General features: G+C 39.2%; 1 protein-coding gene across 3 annotated transcripts in view; it reads left to right on the top strand.

The window, feature by feature from the left end:
* The window catches only part of ltbp1 (latent transforming growth factor beta binding protein 1), a 288,869-nt gene that overhangs the window by 175,320 nt on the left and 90,376 nt on the right, over positions 1 to 23,173 (top strand). For 2 of the 3 annotated variants that reach the window (XR_009808158.1, XM_061911089.1), the window contains exons 10-11: positions 9,802 to 9,969; positions 13,842 to 14,015. Coding sequence is in view for 2 of the 3 variants with exons in the window: in XM_061911089.1 (XP_061767073.1) it covers positions 9,802 to 9,969; positions 13,842 to 14,015 (342 nt within the window). In the remaining variant the exon portion in view is untranslated. The remainder of the gene's footprint in view (positions 1 to 9,801; positions 9,970 to 13,841; positions 14,016 to 23,173) is intronic. The other variant, XM_061911090.1, reaches the window with a different exon arrangement.

Here is a 23,173-nt window from a genome sequence, read left to right as displayed (position 1 = left end):
GTCATAACAACGGAAATACCTCAAATTGTTTGTTGCTTTCTTGGACTGTTGTTGTATCCGCACACTTCCTGGATGTATGTGTTGATGAGACAATTGAGTGAACACCATCTACATAAACTTAGTATTTATGTAAAATATAGACCATTTTAAAAACAAATACATTCTATTAAAATCACTAAAGGTAACATAAGCTTGCCAGTGGTGTTCTTTTAGTATGTTTTGGTTTGAAAACTGTTACTGAGCAAGTTGCAAACAGCACCTTTAAAACGTTGATGGAATGAATTCAGAAAATCACAACTTTGGCAATGAGCTCAGAATATATGCTTTTACTGCCATAGTCGGTGTGGTATAAAACGAGTAGGTGTGGTATAAAACGAGTAAAACATTTATACAGAATTTGTTTTCCAATTTTTGTTTAAGGAAAACTTAACAGTAAGAAATTCATAAAATCTCAAGTTGATTTAATGTTATTGGAAAAAAAAATCCCTAAAACATTGCAACTTGTACCGCAACTTTCTGAAAAAGCTGCCGTGAATTTAGACTTTTTGAGGCTGCAAGATTTACAAAACAGCCAACACAATACTGGAGAAACTGATTAATCTGTATTCAAATATATTTAAATTTTGTGGAAAAATTGTGGGGAAATATGAAAAAATATTTTAAAAAGTAATACCTGCAGTACCTGTGGATCAACAAGGGGTCACGGACCCCCTGTTGAAGACCTCTTTGATGATTAACAAATATATACAAATGCAGTTTGAGTAACAATTGCACATTTAGTGACATGTTACTTTTTATATTAAGTATCTAGCGGTAGCAGGGGCCATGAACTGAGGAGGACCTGTACTTTAAGTCTTGATTCAGTCCAAAAACATGTGTGTTTTGAACAATTCCTTCTTGACTGTGGCAAACAAGGGGAAAAGAAGCATTGGCACAAAATATAGAACTCGGATTAACACGGGACAGCCATGAAGAATCTTAGCATCGAACGCAGCATGGACGCAGGGCTTATGAAACGGGTGTGTCCACCTGCTTTGTTGCTCTGTCCCCAGACGCTAGAACAAGCTGCCTGCAAAAGAAAGTACAAACAGGAACATGTAGGCGGAAACAGCCTGTTTTTTTTAACTCAAACAGGCTGTTCATCAGATGATCAAAAATTTCAGACCATATCAAAAAAGTCGAAATGTGGGTTAAATCTGTTTTTTTAATCTTTATCTGGCAGAAATTAACGCGGTTCTCGTGCCAAAAGTAAAAATGGTTGAACTGCAGACATTTTGTTTTATTGACTTTTGATGCTGGACTTACAATCTTCTTATACATTCATCCTGCACAAAATGTGAATATGTGACTTTTCCCCCCGTTTTAAAATTTTGTTCAGAAGTTTATTTACACGTCCTTCTTACCCAGCAGGCACAAGACATTAAAACAATGTTGAGAACTTGTTGGATTAGGTCCTGACAATGAGCAACTTAAACATAATGTTGGAACAACATGGTATTTGACATTTAATCAATGTTAGGTTCTGACGTTGATGTGACCATTGAGTTTTGGTCATTTCCCAACCATTATTCTGCAACACTTTTTGAATGAATGATATGATTTTAGACAAAAAGTTAGACGCACCTGTTGTTCTCTACAAGGCTTCCCCACTAAATTTTTACTTTTTATTTTCGTCTGTTTCCTGGGTGCACCCTCTTTCCCTGTTTACTGTCGGTTTCAATGGGCATTGATTCTCCTCACCTGTCTTTGTTTAGCAATTAGAGTTCCCACCAGGTGTTTTGGTTAATCACTCCCCTTTATAGTTTCCTGTCACCCAGTATTACTTGCTGGGTCAATGTTTGCGATAGGCAAAAGTTACGTTCCTGGTTTTTCTCCTCGCTCTAGTGAATTTTGTAGCAGTCCTCGTTTTTCACCCTTGGTGACATTTTGTTTTTTTTAGCTCCACGCTTGCTTGCATTCTCAGTTTTGTATTTTTTTCCGACGTTAATTTATTAAAAACCTTAATCTTACCCGCGCATTACTCCTGCTTGTCCTCTGCCTTGGAAGGAACGCTACCAGCGCAGCTATGTGCCCCCGAAGACGTAACAGAAGCCTTGGTTTTTAGCAGCCCCACCATTTTGTGTGTAACTGTTTATATTTACTCCCCGACACTCTAGCTCTCTTATCAGTGAATTTTCTGAACTTTTTTCATTCATCCACACTTCTCATAACATGATTGTAATAACTGGTGATTTCAATAACGCCTCAGGTTTTTTATCCAGAGAGTGTTTGAACGTTTTAAACTGTTTTGATTTTTAGCAGCATGTCACACTCACAAGAGTGGACTCACCCTGGACCTTTCCATTGGTGTGTCCTCTGTTATTCACTTGGCTGTGTCTGACCACTATTGTGATTTTTTTAATATCACCAGTCTTAACCAGCACGGGCCTCTGGTGAGAACAGTGAGAAATCGCTACCTAACTTTTGAAGTGGCTGCAAATTTTATTGAGATTTTACAGAACGCTCCTGCTGAAATTTTATCTGAGTCATGCGACATCATTCTGGTCATTTTAAGAAAGTCCGCCCATTTCTCTCTCAGGCCAACACGGAGGTGCTAATTCATACTTTTTTCCCTTGCTCTCCGGCCTTCCCAAAAAGAATATCAGAAGTCTACAATTACTACAAAACACAGCTGCACGCTTGCTGAGAAAAAACAAAGGATGGTAGCAGATTACACAATTTTTAAAGTTGCTGCATTGGTGGATTTTAAAGTTATAATATTCGTTTTTAAAATGTCTTAATGGCCATGCGCCTTAATTATCTGACTTGCTTTTACCTTATCAACCCTCGATCCTGAGATCATCTAGCACTGGCCTTTTAGCTTTACCAAATACCAGAACAAACACCCACTTTGATGCGGCATATGGCCACTATGGCTCCCACCTGCCAGAAAGACTCAGGACTGCAGAGAGCGATGACATTTCTGAAAAAAGACACACCTTTTTAATCATGCTTTTTAATGATCATCTGTTTTTGATTATTTTAATGTGTTTTTTTCTATCTTAATCATTAATATTTCTACAAACCCAGTTTCCATATGAGTTGGGAAATTGTGTTAGATGTAAATATAAATAGAATACAATGATTTGCAAATCCTTTTCAACCCATATTCGGTTGAATGCACTACAAAGACAAGATATTTGATGTTCAAACTCATAAACTTAATTTTTTTTTTCAAATAATAATTAACTTAGATTTTCATGGCTGCAACATGTGCCAAAGTATTTGGGAAAGGGCATGTTCACCACTGTGTTACGTCACCTTTTCTTTTAACAACACTCAATAAACGTTTGGGAACTGAGGAAACTAATTGTTGAAGCTTTGAAATTGAAATTCTTTCTCATTCTTGTTTTATGTAGAGCTTCAGTCGTTCAACAGTCTGGGGTCTCCGCTGTCGTATTTTACGCTTCATAATGAGCCACACGTTTTCGATGGGAGACATGTCTGGACTGCAGGCGGGTCAGGAAAGTACCCGCACTCTTTTATTATGAAACCACGCTGTTGTAACACGTGGCTTGGCATTGTCTTGCTGACATAAGCAGGGGCGTCCATGATAACGTTGCTTGGATGACAACATATGTTGCTCCAAAAACCTGTATGGACCATTCAGCATTAATGGTGCCTTCACAGATGTGTAAGTTACCCATGCCTTGGGCACTAATACACCACCATACCATACCGGATGGTTATTTTCGTCTTTGTTCCAGAGGACACCACGTCCACAGTTTCCAAATATAATTTGAAATGTGGACTCGTCAGACCACAGAACACTTTTCCACTTTGCATCAGTCCATCTTAGATGAGCTCGGGCCCAGCCAAGCCGGCGGCGTTCCTTGGTTTTGTTGATAAATGGGTTTTGCTTTGCATAGCAGAGTTTTAACTTGCACTTACAGATGTAGCAACCAACTGTAGTTACTGACAGTGGTTTTATGAAGTGTTCCTGAGCCCATGTTGTGATATCTTTTACACACTGATTTCGGTTTTTGATGCAGTACCGCCTGTGGGAACAAAGGTCTGTAATATCATCGCCTACGTGGAGTGATTTCTCCAGACTCTCTGAACTTTTTGATGATTTTACGGACCATAGATGGTAAAATCCCTAAATTCCTTGCAATAGCTCGTTGAGAAATGTTCTTCTAAAACTGTTTGACAACTTGCTTACGAATTGGTGACCCTCGCCCCATCCTTGTTTGTGAATAACTTAGCATTTCATGGAAGCTGTTTTTATACCCAATCATGGCACCCACCAGTTCCCACTTAGCCTGCACACCTGTGGGATGTTCCATATAAGTGTTTGATGAGCATTCCTCAACTTTATCAGTATTTATTGCCACCTATCACAACTTGTTTGTCACGTGTTGCTGGCATCAAATTCTAAAGTTAATGATTATTTGCAAAAAAAAAAATGTTTATCAGTTTGAACATCAAATATGTTGTCTTTGTAGCATATTTTAACTGAATATGACTTGAAAATGATTTGCAAATCATAGTATTCCGTTTATATTTACATCTAACACAATATCCCAACTCACATGGAAACGGGGTTTGTACTATTCTCTCAATTTTATGTTTTTATTCACTTATTAATATGATAATTGAATTATTTATATTTTAATGTTTTCATATATTTTATCATAAGTTTTATACTTTTTTTTTCATGGCAATAATTTTTAGTTGTTCTCCAGTGTGGGACGCCTCAAAGGTGGTGTTTTTCCTCAAATCTTCACTGCCCTGCCATATTTTGTTTATGGTTTGTTATTGTCAATAATGCTGTGTGTGAATGCGTATATGTTTTCTTCTATTCTTATATTATTATTATTTTTGTTTTGTTTTGTTTTGTTTTATACAGCAGTTTGTGTTTGCCACTTTCCTTTGCATGAAAAGTGTAGAGTGAATGATTATATTCCTTATAAGAAATCAGTCAAATGAGCACAACACACAGTGTTGTTCTCCAGTGTATACAGTTTTGGCCTTTCTTTCATGTTCTCCCTAATGGTCTTTTGTGCTTTGGAAGACATATTTGGTCTGTTCCAGTGAAAACAAATCCAGCTGTCTTTGGCATGTGGAGATGTTTGATTGCCCACACAAACTAAACTCCTCTGCATGCTTTCATCTGAACAACGCTGACTGCTCATGTTTATTCTTGTCTTTCTTAATGTCTTTCTGTCTTTTTTGTTCTAACCTGGTTGTCAAGGTGCTGGATTCATGCAGTCAAGTACTTGTTTGTCTACGCAACACGAGTTACATGTCGGGTTGTCTAGATGCAACTTTTTCACTTCCAATTCCATACTGATATTGGAGTCATGACTACCGGTCGATACCAATTCTAATCCGATTTGATGTCAGCGAGAATCACACATACTTTTATTACTTTGTAGTGTTGGAGCGTTAGAAAAGGCTTGATTGAGTGAACTCACCGTTATTTATTACTAAATTACAGTTAGACTAGATAGGTATAAAAACACTTTTTGTCATTTGATTACTCGTTAATTTAATGCTTCAGCTTTGACAGCCTTTTTTTTACACTAATTCAATTCAAGGATCAAAGCTTTAGTTGCCGTTTTTAAGGTTTTTTTTTTTAATACGATTGGGGCTTCACGGTGGCAGAGGGGTTAGTGCGTCTGCCTCACAATACGAAGGTCCTGCAGTTTTGGTTCAAATCCAGGCTCGGGATCTTTCTGTGTGGAGTTTGCATGTTCTCCCCGTGAATGCGTGGGTTCCCTCCGGGTACTCCGGTTTCCTTCCACTTCAAAAGACATGCACCTGGGGATAGGTTGATTGGCAACACTAAATTGGCCCTAGTGTGTGAATGTGAGTGTGAATGTTGTCTGTCTATCTGTGTTGGCCCTGCGATGAGGTGGCGACTTGTCCAGGGTGTACCCCGCCTTCCGCCTGATTGTAGCTGAGATAGGCGCCAGCGCCCCCCGCTACCCCAAAAGGGAACAAGCGGTAACAAATGGATGGATGGATGGATGGATTTTTTTATATTATACATGATAGTGGTTGATTATTGGGATTGATGGTCTTCTGGGGTGTATATCAAACCAAACCAAAAAACTCTGTCACAAACCCATAATAAGATCTGTTCTGAATGTTGTGAACCTTTTGTCAGAGTTATTTGGTGTTGAACCCCAAGAGCAGAGATGGAGGCAGGCATGGAATGTGAAAACATGATTTAATTAAATACTAAAGACAAAAACAAAACCAAAAGGGTACAAACACAAAGCGCGCATGAGGCGGATAATCAAACAAAAGGAGCTAGCCTGGGAGCTACAAAATAACGAACAGGAGCTTAGCGTGGAAACTAGCGGGTAGCGAACAAGCAAACAGAAGTCGTACTTGTATAATGAAAAATAAAACGGAAGCAGGGAACAAAAAATCAGTAAGCTACAAACATCAACTGAATATAGCTTACCGCTACGCTGCAAAGACAAGGTACGACACGACAAGAGCGACTAGACGTGACATCGACAAGATAATACAATGATCCAGCAACTGACACAAGACAAAGCAGGTACAAATAGGAGCAGGCTGATTGGCAACAGGTGTGGCCAGGTGCCAATCAGCCGCAGCTGAGGAGGAACAAGACAGGAAGCTGACACAATAAGAGCACTAGACAGGAACTAAAGAGAAGATACTAAACACAGAGGAAAAAGACAAATGCAGAGAACAAAACTAAAATATAGACAAACTGTCAGGGGAAAGCCTGACACCTTTACTTATTTAAGTACCAATATTAAAAGCACAAAAATCCAAGAAAGTTTACGATTCACTATTCTTAAAATATTGTGAATATTTGGAAATGGAAACAGCACTTCTTTTTTTATTTTATTTAGAAAGGAACACATCTTTCTTTGTTTTATCCATTCTAACTTGTAATATACTGCAAGTACGAGGTGGCTAACAATGAATCTATTGCGTGCATAGATCCTTCTAAAAAACACAGAGAAAAACCACGAACAATACTTCATTCACATGTCTTGACTTGTGATTTTTTAACCAAGTGTTACTGATATTAATATAAGCGTTAATGTTGAGGAACTACTTATAGCGGGGTCGTGATCAAAGATGGGTAAACTAGCAAATGCAGCTATTGATGTATTGAGCTGCTGCTGCATCGCCTCTGAACTGATAAAAGTTCATTTTAGATTATAAATCAGGCCTCTTAGTTGTACAGTAGGAGGTTGTGGCCATAAACCGAGAAGTTTATGAGAAGTCAACCTTGACGTTTAACTTAGACCTGGACATCGCAAGGACGACACGAAAAGATAGTTTTGCATTTGTTTTTTGGTTTTTCATCTGAACGTGGAAGATATGAACATCCCATCAGTCGACATCCCAGTGAGAGCAGACTGCTGTTTTTTTAATGGAGTTCTTTTTTTTGTATAAAGAGATTATTAATACATGAAAAAAAACTTCTTGCAACATGCCCTTTTCTGGTGTTCTGCCAGTTGTGCGGACTCTTCGTGCTAAAAAAAACACGAAGAGTCCGCATGGTTCTATGGTCTAGATCAGTGGTTCTCAAATGGGGATACGCGTACCCCTAGGGGTACTTGAAGGTACGCCAAGGGGTACGTGAGATTTTTAAAAAGTATTCTAAAATTAGCAACAATTCAAAAATCCTTTATATTTATTGAATAATACTTCAACAAAATATGAGTGTAAGTTCATAAACTGTGAAAAGAAAATACAACAATATTCAGCGTTGACAGCTAGTTTTTTGTGGACATGTTTCATAAATATTGATGTTAAAGATTTATTTTTTTGTGGAGAAATGTTTAGAATTTTCATGAATCCAGATGGATCTCTATTACAATCCCCAAAGAGGGCACTTTGAGTTGATAATAAACTTCTATGTGCAGAAATCTTTATAATTGAATCACTTGTTTATTTTTCCACAAGTTTTTAGGTATTTTTATATCTTTTTTTTCCAAATAGTTCAAGAAAGACCACTACAAATGAGCAGTATTTTTCACTGTTATACAACTTAATAAATCATAAACTGATGACATAGTGCTGTATTTTACTTCTGTATCTCTTTTTTTCAACCAAAAATGCTTTGCTCTGATTAGGGGGTACTTGAATTAAAAAAATGTTCACAGGTGATACATCACTGAAAAATGGTTGAGAACCACTGGTCTATATTGCACTGCTATGTTGCAGAAAAGGTCGCACTGATCACAGATATGTAGACTGATGTGAAGCAAAAGTGAGTGTCTCCATGTTGACAGCCGATAATACACACTAAAACGTATCTTTAGCATGGCGGTCTGCATGACTTGTGTACTTGTTATCAATTGTACACACGGTCTTGGTAGATCACTAGCAACACATAATTGGAAATCCTACCCTGCAGTCTGAACATAGCCTTAAAGATGTATTTATTTATTTGTTTTTTCCTATTTGTCCCTCCATCCTACTCCGCAGAGGATATTTGTGTTTTGCATAACATTTATTTCTCCCTCAGAATGTTTAAATCTGACAATAGTAATCGACAAAAAATGTTAGATGGAGGATGCTGCTTCTCCCATTTCAGTCACATTTATGTAGACCAGCTCATCAAGTCCTGGTCCGCCGTGTTTTTCCTATAACTAAAATGTGCCCACTTAAGTCGACGTCAACAAACATTGTTAAACGCTATATGTTTGACCAAATATGAGAGCCAAAAGAATAATTTATATGAAAAATGGTTAACTCACGTAGACGTGTTGTAGTATTAACTTCCTCTTAATCACTATGTGGTAAAATAACTTGTAATTACTCCACATTTAACATGCAAACACTCACTTCCTGTTCAGCGCATAGTAAAAATGTATTTTTAAATTGTTAGCCGCTGCAATGAAGATTTACAAAAACTCAAGAGCATACATGCCAACCCTCCTGATTTTCCAGGGATACTCCCAAATTTCAGTGACCCTCCCGAAAATCTCCAGGGGCAACCATTCTCCCGAATTTCTCCCGATATCCACCCAGACAAAAATATTGGGGGCGTGCGTTAATGGCACAGCCATTAGCATCCTCTACAACCTATCGCTTTACCTCCATACATACAGCGTGCCGGTCCAGGCACATAATATATGTGGCTTTTACACACACATAAGTGAATGCAAGGCATACTTGATCAACAGCCATACAGGTCACACTAAGGGTGGGCACATAAACAACTTTAACACAGTTTCAAATATGCGCCACACTGTGAACCCACACCAAACAAGAATGACAAACACATTTCGGGAGAACATACGCACCGTAACACAACAGAACAAATACTTAGAACCCCTTGCAGCACTAACTCTTCCAGGATGCTACAATATACACCCCCCACTACCACCAAGCCAAGCCGCGCCCCCCAACCCTGCCCCCTCTCTCGAATCCGGAGGTCTCAAGGTTGGCAAGTATGCTCAAGAGGGACATGCAAAACTAGCTCTATAAAATAAGAGTATACATTTTGTATGAAAACACAAAAAATATAAATATGCACAAATGGAGGAAAGCCTTTTCAGCAAAATGTTTATCATCCATTATCCTTTTGACTCTGAACAAAATCGCACGTGAACGCAAGATTTCGTTTATGTCGACGTGAGTCAGCCAGTCTGAGGGCCGAGGACAATACTGTTGCCATTATTGTGTTTGCTTTGGTGAAAGGGACTCCTTGATTTCTTCACTTTGTCATGTGTTTTCCCTTGTGTTGTCTCCCCCACCCCTGGTGCCCCACTTCCATCGCATCCGCTCTGGTCTTTGCCCTCCTCCTGCACTCCTCAGCCAACATATCTGCCGTTCAAGAGGAGAAGGGAGCTTGCTTCCGTTTGGTGAGCTCAGGGAGGCAATGTTTGCACCCAGTGTCTGCTCAGCTGAGCAAGCAGCTCTGCTGCTGCAGTGTTGGCAAAGCCTGGGGACCACATTGTGACAAATGTCCCCCTCCAGGAACAGGTAAGGCTTCCAGACCTTAGACCTTAGTCATGTATCTTGTCGCCTGTTCTTTATCCCACTTCAACTGTTAAGCACTTTCATTTGCAAAAGGCAAACAGAATGCACAATTACTGAAGCGATCATATCCTTCAGCTTTCATTTGACTGTTGACCGATTACAAACTTCTAAATCATCACAATGATTGGAGTCAGTCCCTCCAGGATTTTACAGGCCTGAACTTGCAGCAGCTTTTACAGACAATTGCGGCAAAAGTTGCTAATTTGTTTTCAATAATATTGAATTAACTTGTCATTTTATAAATGTTTTGTCATTGTTTTAAGTGATCCTTGTAATTGTAACCACACAGACTTAAAATCGGACAATGGATGGCTGTAAAAGCACATAGTAAGATCTCATTGTCAAAATTACTGTACTGTTATAAGTCACTAATAACTAATCATAGAATAATTCACTATAAATGTAGAAAAATAAACACCACCAAAGGCTGCCTTAGTTTCCGCTGTCTGCTCAGTCCACAAGTTGTTTTATGCTTGAAAAATGTACTGCACTTTTTTATTTCCTATTGTCACAATCATTATAAAATATAAATATTAAATAAATGTAAATAAAAGTTGCTTACAGCAGGGCTAAAGGAAGCTCCTCTTTTTCGCCAATAAAATCCGATAAATAACCATTCAAAAAGCGCCTACAATACATTTCGTGACTTGAACTTTAACCAAGTATTAGTGATATTGTTATTAAAAGTATTAACCCGGAAAAACTATTTAGAGTGGTGCCATGATCAGAAGTTTCTTTCCTTATATATGATCTGCTGCTTCCTTTCTTCCTTGCTCCCTGTAAGTTTATTCTAAATCAGGGGTAGGGAACCTATGGCTCTAGAGCCAGATGTGGCTCTTTTGATGACTGCATCTGGCTCTCAGATAAATCTCTTAGCTGACATTGCTTAACACGAGAAGTAATTAATAATTCCGCTGGTAATCACAGTGTTAAAAATAACGTTCAAATGATAAATCATTCTCATGCATTTTAATCCAACCATCCGTTTTCTATCGCACCTGTCCAAGATGTCGCATTAATGGTAAGAAGTATTGTATTTATTATGTTATTAAAAAGAATAAGAGACTTATTATACTCTAAAGATGTTGGTCTTACTTAAAAATGCACGCATTTAGTTGTATTCAGTGTTAAAAAAATATTATATGGCTCTCACGGAAATACATTTTGAAATATTTGGCTCCCATGGCTCTCTCAGCCAAAAAGGTTCCCGACCCCAGTTCTAAATCATATATTATGCATTTCACCTGGACAGAAGAAGTCTGAGTAGGTTTTTTGAAAAGTTGGTACACTTTGACAGCTATTTAAGACCCACAAATGGTGACAAAGGCACGAAAAGATGTTTGGTCCCTCCTGATTAGACACTTGACGTGTGCGTTTGAGTGCAGGTCAAGTTGCGACCATAGGACAAAATTGCGAGGACGCGCATAATATTCACGGATTGGTTGATTTTGCGTGAAGTAGTCGTAGATTATTGGAGGGACTGTTGAATGGGAGGCAATTAGCGGTGTAACACACTTTTCTTGTTACTAAAAAGTGCCTGCTAAGTCAACAACGACATACATTGTTACGTAAAAATCTATAAAAACAAAAGAAGAACGGTTGGTGGAGGCAACAGGAAGGGAACTTTCCCTTACATTCAAAGTGTTGGCATACAGTAGTACCTCCATTCAAAAGTGTCGCCCATTAATTGGTGCTTGCCCCCCTGAAGAAAAGAAAAAAATAATATCATGTAGCATCCCATTTAAAAAGAAGAATAAACTTTTAGATACAGAGTATTATACGAAAAAAAAATACAAATAAATGGTGTTCAAATAACCACTATGGTTTTATAAAGTAATGTAATGGGGAAGTACAACATTTACTCAGAGTGGCATGGATATCGTATATCAATCCAATATCCGCAAAAAAAACAAGTAAAGGATTATGTGATTCTCTTTTGTAGCCAGCTGGCTAACAAGCTCAGTATCTTACTGAGAGACCACATTCTTCAGATGTCTGACAAGTGTTTAAATGCTCACTCATAACAGACAAACTGCCTTGAAAAGCAAGGTCCACTTTGTAAACTTAGCTAGTTATTAGTGTCTTTGACATGTATAGGGTTTCCATATTTTGATGTTGTTGCAGTAGCCACAGCCTTTTTTTTCTTCCTCTTGCTGCTAGTAGCCGGTCGCATGTTCATTTTTTTTACAGAAAAACACAAGCAATTATGTCACCGACTGTTATTTTTGTTGACGATGTTGACAAATTGATGCACCTCTATAATCAATATATTATATTTTAGAAGTAAATGGTCGAGTCAGTTCAGTGATTTTTATTCAGTTCACACAACCTAGCAATTAGTTTTCAAAGAGATGTATTGTCCCATCTTTGACAAATCCTAATAGGACTTGCGGTAAGTCAGGTGAAGAAAGTGCCAGGTCATTCTTCGGTCATCATCAAAGCCTTTTGCTCGCCAAGCCGAAGAATTTTGCTTTTAGTTGGTTGTGCGCAATGTGGTCTTATCTTGCATGAAGATCACAGCTTTCCTGAATGCTGCAGGCTTCTTTCTGTATTACTCTTTGGTAAATGAATTATCCAGGAACAGGCAGCAGGCGTCCTTTACTCCACATTTAAAGGGAAACTGCACATTTTACCCATCATTCACAATACTTATGTGGAACAAAAACATGCAAGTATTTCTCTTTTCTGTTTGTTCTAAATAGTGAAAAACTGCTAGCAAGAGGTGAGTAACTATGCTTTATAAACACGCACCAAAAATATCCAAATAACGTCAACAACGCTCTATTTACATGTCGTGACCAGCATATTAACCAAACCATGGCAACATTGTTATTGTAAGAGCGAACACCGAATAACTACTTCAGCACGTTGTATAACAAGTAATACAGCGTCTTGATCAGGAGATGCTCCACTGGCCAATAGTGAGAGGTAAGCTAGCTACTGAGCAGCTGCTGAATCGCCTGTGAGTTTGTTAAAGGTAATACTATATTATCACGCTTCACACCTATATAGTAGAATGTTGTGGCCATAAGACGAGCTATCGGTCAACTTTGAATTCAAATCAGGGGATACATGCTCTCAACTTAGACCTGACGACATCACTCGGAAGACTCAAGAAAATTATTGTTAGTTCTCAGCATTATTTATCCGAGGATTGTGCTGAATTTACCAGCTCAATTGGAAGCACAAAACTTGTGCTGAATGATACAATCAGTTGGCAAATATTAGAAGTATTATGTTGTTGATTAAACATATAGCACTAGTGCTGAATACTAACGCAAGGACAGAGCTTTAGTGTTTCAATATAGCGGGATCTACTTAGTACCCAGCTTCTAAAACTTGTAGCTCATTCCCCTTACATCCAGACTCAAAAATATAGAGTTGTGAACTATCATGTGTCCAAAAGTAGTAGTCGTTGGCTCTCACCATGTCTGCCAGGTTTAGTAGTTGTTATTGTTGTTGATTAATGTTGCGTCCATTGCTATGCTCTCAGTGAAATGCGACCAGGAAAGTAGTTATGGGAATACTTAAAAAGAACAAAATACATAAATATCACATGTTATCATGCATGTGTCCGTTACTACATTACATCTTTACAGCATGTATTGATGGATGTTTTTGTGCTTTATAGCCAAAACAAGTTAATCCTCATTATCTACATTGTCAACCACTTCGTGCTCGCAGTTTTTCTCTTTTTAGATCGCCTAGAGAATCGAAAGACGTGTGTTTTTTCTCACAAAAGGATTTTGGTTGATGGACATGATTCCAAAAAAGTGCAGTTCCCCTCTAAGTTTTGTTGTTCTTTTTCTCCACAGCCATGTTCAAAGACATCTGTCCTGGGGGAATGGGCTACACTGTTCTTCCAAATCCACCTGCTAATAAGCCAGTTACAGTGAACCAGAAGCCCACGGACCCACTGACCCCACGCCCACTGCCGACACTCGACAAACCAGTGGTGGTTTTTGGGACACAAGAAGAGATTGTACCAGGTGAGTCTCTTATTTGTTTACTTTGCAAGTCACTCATGGTCTAGCGGTTAACTCGCCTGACTTCTCTGCTGGCAGTGTTCCTTCAGTCCTCACTGACTTTCATTCCTTGTCCTTTAAAGGCCTACTGAAACCCACTACTACCGACCACGCAGTCTGATATGTTTATATATCAATGAAGAAATATTAACATTGCAACACATGCCAATGCGGCCTTTTTAGTTTACTAAATTGCAATTTTAAATTTCCCGGGAGTTTCTTGTTGAAAACATCGCGGAATGATGACGTGTACGCGTGATGTCACAGACTGTTAGGAAATATTATCGCTGCGCACAAACACAGCTAAAATTCGTCTGCTTTAACCGCATAATTACACTGTATTTTGGACATCTGTGTTGCTGAATCTTTTGCAATTTGTTGAATTAATAATGGAAAAGTCAAAGTAGAAAGATGGAGTTGGGAAGCTTTAGCCTTAGCCACACAAACACACGGTGATTCCTTGTTTAAAATTCCCAGAGGTGAAGCTTTCCTATGCATCAGAGCGGTCAAGCAAACATGGATCCCGACCAAATGTCAACCATCAGTTTTCTGTGGGAAAATTGTGGTAAAAAGTCGCCACTTACCGGAGATCAGCTGAGCTTGTGCCGTACATACGGCTGCCGTCGACTTCCATCAGACACTGGCGTCAATACACTCGTGGACACACCCTTCCGACTATCAGGTACTATTTAACTTACTAAAACACTAGCAACACAATAGAAAGATAAGAGATTTCCCAGAATTATCCTAGTAAATGTGTCTAAAAACATCTGAATCCGTCCCAATGCAATTGCGTTTTTTTTTAAAACTTTGATTTATTTTTTTTAGTCTGTCGCTATCGATATCCTTAACACAAATCTTTCATCCTCCCTCAAAATTAATGGGGAAATTGTCGTTTTCCCGTTAGGAATAGCTGTTTTTGTTGGAGGCTCCCATTAAAACAATGTGAGGATGTGAGGAGCCCCCTCACTTGCGACGTCATCGTCTGTGACTTCCGGTAAAGGCAGGGCTTTTCTCTTAGCGACCAAAAGTTGCGAATTTTATCGTGGATGTTCTCTACTAAATCCTTTCAGCAAAAATATGGCAATATCGCGAAATGATCAAGTATGACACTTTGAATGACCTGCTATCCGCGTTTAAATAAGAAAATCTCATTTCAGTAGGCTTTTAACTGACTGATGAACCGTCCAATGCGTACTCAGCACATTAAATCAATTGCAGCTGGACTGTTAAGGTTGATGTCTAAACTGTATTTACTTTTTACACTTGATGTGTTGATTCGACACACTGAACTTGAAATGGTTCACAACAGTGTCATAAGGGATGTCGTAGTCACTACTAAGAAGCATGAACCATCATCTAGGGTCCACTGCACCAGCGTCTGGTCTGGCTCTCAGTCCAGTACCTAACAGCAGTCACATTACTTTTGCACCCAGTGTAGGTCATGTTGGATGTGGTTTTGGACTGGAGAACATTTATTCATTCATAGAGTGGAACCAAATTTTTGTTTTTATACAGGGTTCCTAATTGTTAAGTTTGTATAGTGAAGCAAATTTCTCCATAAGAAACAATGTAAAATAATGGGATCCATAGTACACTTTGAGCATCATATAAAATTACTTACAATACTGAATATAAAACAAACTTAATATATAACATATTTTTTTGTTATTAACAAGTCAAAACAACAAGCTAAACTGTGCTGAATGCTCTTCTCTGCCACAACGCGGACACACAGAAGTAATTATGGTGCGCTCACAAACAATCCGAAATCACTCAAATCCTTTACATTAACACCGTACTGCTACAATAATATACATTTGAAAAAGTAACATCCACCTACTGTACATCGACAAAGAAGGAGCTCACATGAACCAGCAGACAGACAGAGGGAGAAATTAGTGCAGGGGGAGGGGCCAAGGGAGTATGTGCCATGAAAGAGGCCCCGCTGAACGAGAAATAGTTTTACTCTGGCCTGTGAAATGAGTCTGATTAGCATTTTTTTCCAGAAAAGTCCGGTCTCATCACAATTAACACTTGTTGTGGTACGAAGCAGGCGTCATCAATTATTTCATACTTGCAAGCGCCATTACAGTACTTATCAAAGATACCGTATTTCCTTGATTAGCCGCTGGGCATGTAATATGCGCTTACCTTGAATTACAGCCGGGTAAATCTCACTCCCCAAATTAATAAGTGCATGCTTACTTTTACCACTAGGTCAAATTCGTGACGTCACGAGTGACGCTTCCCCTGCCTTCTTTTTCTAAACGGCAAAAGAGTTGTTTTTTTTGCTTTTACTGTGTGTAAACCAGGGGTCTTGTTCCATAGCCATACAGATCACACTAATGGTTGTGATATAAAACAACTTCAACACTCCTACCAATACGTGCCACACTCCGCAAACCCACATTAAACGATGACAAACACAATTCTGGAGAACATATGCCCTGCAACACACCACAAACGCAACACAACACCTACCCACAATGCAATGCATCCACAACTCCTGGCTACACAGCCCCCCAGCCCCCTTCCTCCGTGCGTTGGTTGAGGTGGGCGGGGTTGGGGGCGCTTGTATAATAGCCAATAGTCACGGATGCACGGCATAATGGGTAATCCCTATGCTGCATTTATAATGTGCCACAGAGCTAATGCTCTCCAGAAATGTGCTTGGTGTGGGTTCACAGAGTGTGGCGCATATTAGTAAGAGTTTTAAAGTTGTTTATATCACAACCATTAGTGTAAAAGGTATGGCTGTTGACCAAGTATACATTGCAATCTCGTATAAGAAGCAGTGAAATGCATGCGTCTGCCCGGCACGCACACAACATGAAGTAAAAGTGGGCGCGATGACATGTTGGAGAGCAGTGGTCCCCAACCACCGGGCCACGGACGCAGGTTAATTATTATTTTTATTTATTTATTATCACACTCAATTTTAACCTGCATGCCATTGGTAAGCGCAGGGGTGAGAAAGGTTTTAAAATTATTAGCGCCTGCTTACTTTTACCGCATGCTTTGAATAAACGCAGGAGTGAGAAGAGGTTTTAAATTAATTAGCGCCCCGGCGGATATTCAAGGAAATACGGTAGTCTTTTTTTTTTTCCAACTCCACAGTGATTCCATCCTTTTTTTCACGCTGGTCTGTTGTCTTTTTTGGGAGCAAAATGGACAAAAATTGTCAAAAGGGGAAAATAACACACAAAAATGGCAAGACATTGTTTGCACACAGAAACATAGTTGGCTAAATCTAAATGTTCGTAAATCAGGAAGTTAGCAAACAGAAGGGTTCATAAATCGAGGTAATTGCTAGTTGTTAAGCTGCTTCCATGTAAACACGGGGCCAGTATTGCCGATACAAATATCGATTGCGATAGCTACTTAGGTTTGTTCAAGAGCACCAGACGTTTTTGATGTTAACTGGCTGTCCAGCATTGCCGAAATAAACATGTTTCAGAACTGCTTGTATCGGAGATTAGATTGCACATTTGACATGCTCGCTCATAAAATTCCATACTTGTTTTTTCTTTGCTGGTATTGGATAGATATCTGATATCTAAATTGGATCGTGACACTCCTAATACAGGACGTTCTGCAAGCGATGCTATCTGAATATAATTTTTGGGACCAAAAAAAAGAAGTAAGAGAATCAATGTTAGACCAGAAGACATTGTGCAGTGTTTAACAGCAGTGTTTTACTTCCAAAGTGAAGTGTAAGACAAGAAAACAATCGCTTGGTTCTAGCAGCAGTAAAAATGTCTGCTTTTGTTGTATTTAGAACGTTTTTACAAGTGTAAGCTGCCAAAAAAGGGAATGCGCCAAAACATCTGGTGAGCTAACTTCAGCTGTACACGAGGTAAAATACATTTATATGATGTGTGCAGCTGCATTTCCTTTCTGTGGGTAGACTCACTCTCCCTCACTTAAGCCACATTTCCACCAAGTGATATGGTTCAGTTCAGCTCACCACAGTACAGTTTGGAAAGCTAAATGTAGATCTGTTTCCTCTACAAAATGTGTGGACTGAAGAGGGTGGTGGAATTTTTCATTAGAAAGTACAGACATTGATATCGGAGATCTGTCCGATATCAACAACAACAACAAAAAACTACTGGATGATATGGGCTTCTTTGTAAAATGTGTGATATAATCACCGATACAAGCAGTCCTGCAGCGTGTTTGCTTGTGCAAAGCTGCACAGCCAGTTAACATCTAAATGTCCTCCAATAAACACACAAAGTTGGTCTTTTTGGGGATTTTCGTCTCGTCGTTTACAAAAGGTAAACATGGTAGGTTATAGGCTACTAGGAACTTGGAGCTGCGCAACAGCGAAGCACACGATAACCCACGAGCTAAACATACGTAATAAGTGACCTTACTGTAACAATATTGTAGCCAAGAATTAGTACTCAATATAAACAAGTATCAAATAATTGTATTAGCATATTACTTACATATACAAAGTCTCCAAGGAAGAAGTGTATTAGAAAGTATCCGGTAATAAATGTGTCTGTATCATTCAACTTACTGTGTCATGAGCTAATTTATTGAATTATTGTGGCCATTGGGTATCAGCCAAAAAAAAAGAAAAATATCACTTCAGACAGTAGCGACTTGTCCAGGGTGTACATCGCCTTCCGCCCGATTGTAGCTGATATAGGCACCAGCGCCCCCCGTGACTTCAAAGGGAATAAACGGTAGAAAATGGATGAATGGATGGACAGTATAAGTCCATTTCAGACGTTAATAATAAATAGTTTAGTAATATTAATTCCTACAATTATTCTCTTTTTAACTAATTTCGCTTCATCAAACATTTTCTAGCATTCCACATTGAAAAAAAATAAAATAAAAACTAATATATATACATATATATATATATGGTAACACCCTAGTATGGGGAACATATTCACCATTAGTTGGTTGCTTATTAACATGCAATTAGTAACATATTGGCTTTTAATGAGTAATTATTAAGTACGTATTATTGCCTTATTCTGCATGGCCTTATTATAAACCCAGTAAGCCATTAACTAAGAGTCTTCCCTCAATAAGGTTAGGGTTAGGGTTAGGGTACTTAGAATATGTTTCCCTTGTGTCTAAATAACTCTAAATTAAGCCCTTGTCACTTAGAATATGTTCCCCATCGGCCAATACTCACGGGTATAATATTGGTATCTTATCGTAAGTGAAAAAGTCTTATGTCAATGTACGATAGAGTCCAGTGACTGGTATTGATTGTTGATTTGTCGTGTCTTGAAGCAATGTAAGAATAATGGAATGCTCCTTGGCTGCAAGCGGTAGAGGTACTGTTTATTACTTCCGCCAGGTGGTAATGTAATTTTTGTCGTTGGTTTGTCTGTTAGTTAGTAAAATACCTAAAACTGTTATGGGAGGATTTTCATGAAACTTTTAGGAAATGTCAGAAATTACATAAGGAACAACTGAGTGGATTTTACCTTAAGTTAGGTCAGTATTTCTCAAGTTTATCCCCCCCGACACACACACACACACACACACACACGCACACACACACACACACACACACACACACACACACACACACACACACACACACACACACACACACACACACACACACACACACACGCACACACACACACACACGCACAGATTCTCCACAGCAACTATAAATAGTATAATTTCTCTATAAAATTGTTATAAGTACACCTCTGCACAAAATTGTATCCTTATTAACAATAACGAAAACTATACACCGGACTTTCCTCTTCCCCCACCGTAGTTACAGTGTCATAATCGGCAAGGTGGAGTAGAACATTTTTGAAATAATAATAAAAAGAGCACTCAAGAAGGTGGGAGGAAAAAAACCCAAAGGATGCACACTTAAGGTGGGAGGAATGGAAATCACACACAGGTGTGGAGAATAACATTTACCACAACACTTCAACCGCAATGGCGGGACTGGGCCACAGGGAACGAGAAAGGTGAGGGGGCGCAAAAGACAAAGAGATGTACACTCCTGGAAGGGTGAAACATCAGTAATGAACTGGCGGCGAGTGAAGGCCCTTGAGAGCTTAAAGGCCTACTGAAACCCACTACTACCGACCACGCCGTCTGATAGTTTATATATCAATGATGAAATATTAACATTGCAACACATGCCAATACGCCCTTTTTAGTTTACTAAATTGCAATTTTAAATTTCCCGTGAAGTATCCTGTTGAAAACGTCACGGAATAATGACGCGTATGATGACGCATGCGCGTGACGTCACCGGTTGTAGCAGACATGTTCTTCCAGCCCGATCCAAGCTATAAGTAGTCTGCTTTAATCGCATAATTACACAGTATTCTGGACATCTGTGTTGCTGAATCTTTTGCAATTTGTTCAATTAATAATGGAGAAGTCAAAGAAGAAAGATGTAGGTGGGAAGCGGTGTATTGCAGCTGCCTTTAGCAATACAAACACAGCCGGTGTTTCCTTGTTTACATTCCCAAAGGTGAAGCTTTACTATGGAACAGAGCGGTCAAGCGAACATGGTTCCTGACCACATGTCAACCGGCAGGTTTTTGTGAGAAAATTGTGCTAATAAGTCGGCTCTTACCGTAGACATGAGCGGAGCTTGCGTCCTCCTGCAGCTGCGGACTATTACCTCCTCCCACCGGAGTCTCTAGTGGTCACCACACCCGTGACCACTCCCCTCTGATTTTCAGGTACCATATAATCTCACTACAACACTAGTAACACAATAAGCAGATAAGGGATTTTCCTGGTAAATGTGTCTAATAACATCTGAATCGCTCCCACTGCTTTCGCCTTTTTTTTTTCTCTACTCCTTCACTCTCACTATCCTCATCCACGAATCTTTCATCCTCGCTCAAATTAATGGGGAAATCATCACTTTCTTGGTCCGAATCGCTCTCGCTGCTGGTGGGTATGATTGTAAACAATGTGAGGATGTGAGGAGCCCTCACACCGGTGACGTCACGTGCACATCGTCTGCTACTTCCGGTACAGGCAAGGCTTTTTTATTAGCGACCAAAAGTTGCAAACTTTATCGTCGATGTTCTCTACTAAATCCTTTCAGCAAAAATATGGCAATATCGCGAAATGATCAAGTATGACACATAGAATGGACCTGCTATCCCCGTTTGAATAAGAAAATCTCATTTCAGTAGGCCTTTAAGTAGTCTGGAGGAATTGGATGTCAGGTGTGCGTGCAGGTGGCTACACTCCGGGACCCAAAAACTAGGCACTGCAACAAAAAGAGGATAGGCAGCAGCAAAGCTGCAGGATCATGACACACAAGCCAAACGCTACATAAACTTCTTCATATTCTAGTAAGACAAAAAAAACCTTTTTCCCTTGGTCACACACTAGCAGCCTGGCATCGCACTGGGGGGACGCATATTTGAGAAGGACTGCCTTATAATAACGTGTTTGTGTGTGTGTATTAGGGTTGTACGGTATACTGGTACTAGTAAAGTACCGCATTACCAATGAATCGTAAACGGTACTATACCGCCTCTAAAAAAATACCTGTGCCCCGTTTTAAAATTATTAACGGGCATTATGGCACACCGTTGTCATGTCTGTTTTTATGTGCATTAACTTCAAAAGCACGTCATGATGCTTGCTTTTTTTCATCACTGATTTCTGCTTTCTGCAGACTTTATGAGAGCCAACAAACATAATAAAACATCACTTACTCTTCAAAGTCTGCTGTCATTATAATGCTGACTGCTAGGATGTTCATATATTCCCATTTAGGTGAAAAATGTCTCTTAATCATTAACAAAGAAATGGGGCGGGGAACGGGGGAGAACATTCGGTGTCATCCTCTTCAGTTGCAGGTCCTATATGGCTGACAACGTGTCCCAAATTGTCGGATTATATTCTGAGTCATCTACTTTTTTGGTGAGAGGCATTATTTATAATCTACAATAAATTTACAGGGAGCATAGAAGCTAGGAAGCAGCAGACCACTCAACGATGTAAACATAGTGATGCACCCAAGTGATCACGCCGCCGTTCTAAATAGTTGATCTGCGTTAGCGTTTAAAATAACAATATACATGGTTAATATTCAAGTCACGAAATGTAAATTGAGTGTTGTTTGCGCTTTCTGAATGGTTATTTAATGGACTTTATGGACAGAATAGTGGAGCCCTAATTGGCTCCACTTTAAGCGGACTTTTATTTACGTTTATTTAGTATTTAGAATCCATCGGTCATCACATGTCTTTAATAATGATCGTGAACGATAGGCAAAATTCCGGAAAAAAAAAGTGCAGTTCCCCTTGAAAAAGTTATTGGCAGATTTTTCAGGAAATATCAGAAATGAGCTAAAGACCAAGTAATTTCATTTTGGGGCCGATCTGGAGGACTGTGTGGAATCAGGACTTTTTTTTACAAGAGGTAGCTGTGTTGGCCCTGCAACGAGATGGCGCCTCTTCCAGGGTGTATCCTGCCTTCCGCTCGAGTGTAGCTGGGATATGCTCCAACCTCCCTGAAACCCTGATAGGGGCAAGCGGTAGAAATTGGATGTAAGGTAGACAGGGCAAGCAAAGGCCTACGCTTTCTGCAAATTTGTTTTTGTTCAGTCTTGAACATGAGGGAGGTCAAGCAACGTTCTTGCAGATCTATGTTATGCAAACCTCAGTAAAAAGACATTTAGTCAAATGGTTGAGTTTAGGTTGACAACCCTGTTTTGTTGCATTGTGATCAATGACAAACAAACGACCGCCAACACGTTAAATCCTTTCTCACTGGAGTTGGGAACCTTCCATAAAAGTGCCAAGAAGTAGTTTGGTACTGATCAGTTCTGTTGGTTCCCTTCAAAAAGAATAAATGGATGGACTGTGCTGTGGAACTACAAACTGGCTTTACAAAGCTGCATTCCCACTTCGGACATCTGATGTAAAACTTTACTGGTGAAAACAAAACAAAACAAAAACATATCTTACCACATAGGATTGGTCTCATTAACTTTGATACATTTTGTACTTATGACCAACACATTTAACAAAAATCATACATAGATGATAAAGGCATTCATCTATTCAGTCTAGTAAGGACTGACCTTTAATGTGTCCAATTCCTACAGAAAGAACCTTGTTTTCTTACTGTCTGCCAGT

Source organism: Nerophis ophidion, linkage group LG09 (genome assembly GCF_033978795.1).
Source record: "Nerophis ophidion isolate RoL-2023_Sa linkage group LG09, RoL_Noph_v1.0, whole genome shotgun sequence".
NCBI classification, from domain to species: domain Eukaryota; kingdom Metazoa; phylum Chordata; class Actinopteri; order Syngnathiformes; family Syngnathidae; genus Nerophis; species Nerophis ophidion.
The sequence above is the reverse complement of the archived record's forward strand: the minus strand, read 5'-3'. Positions and strand labels throughout refer to the sequence as shown.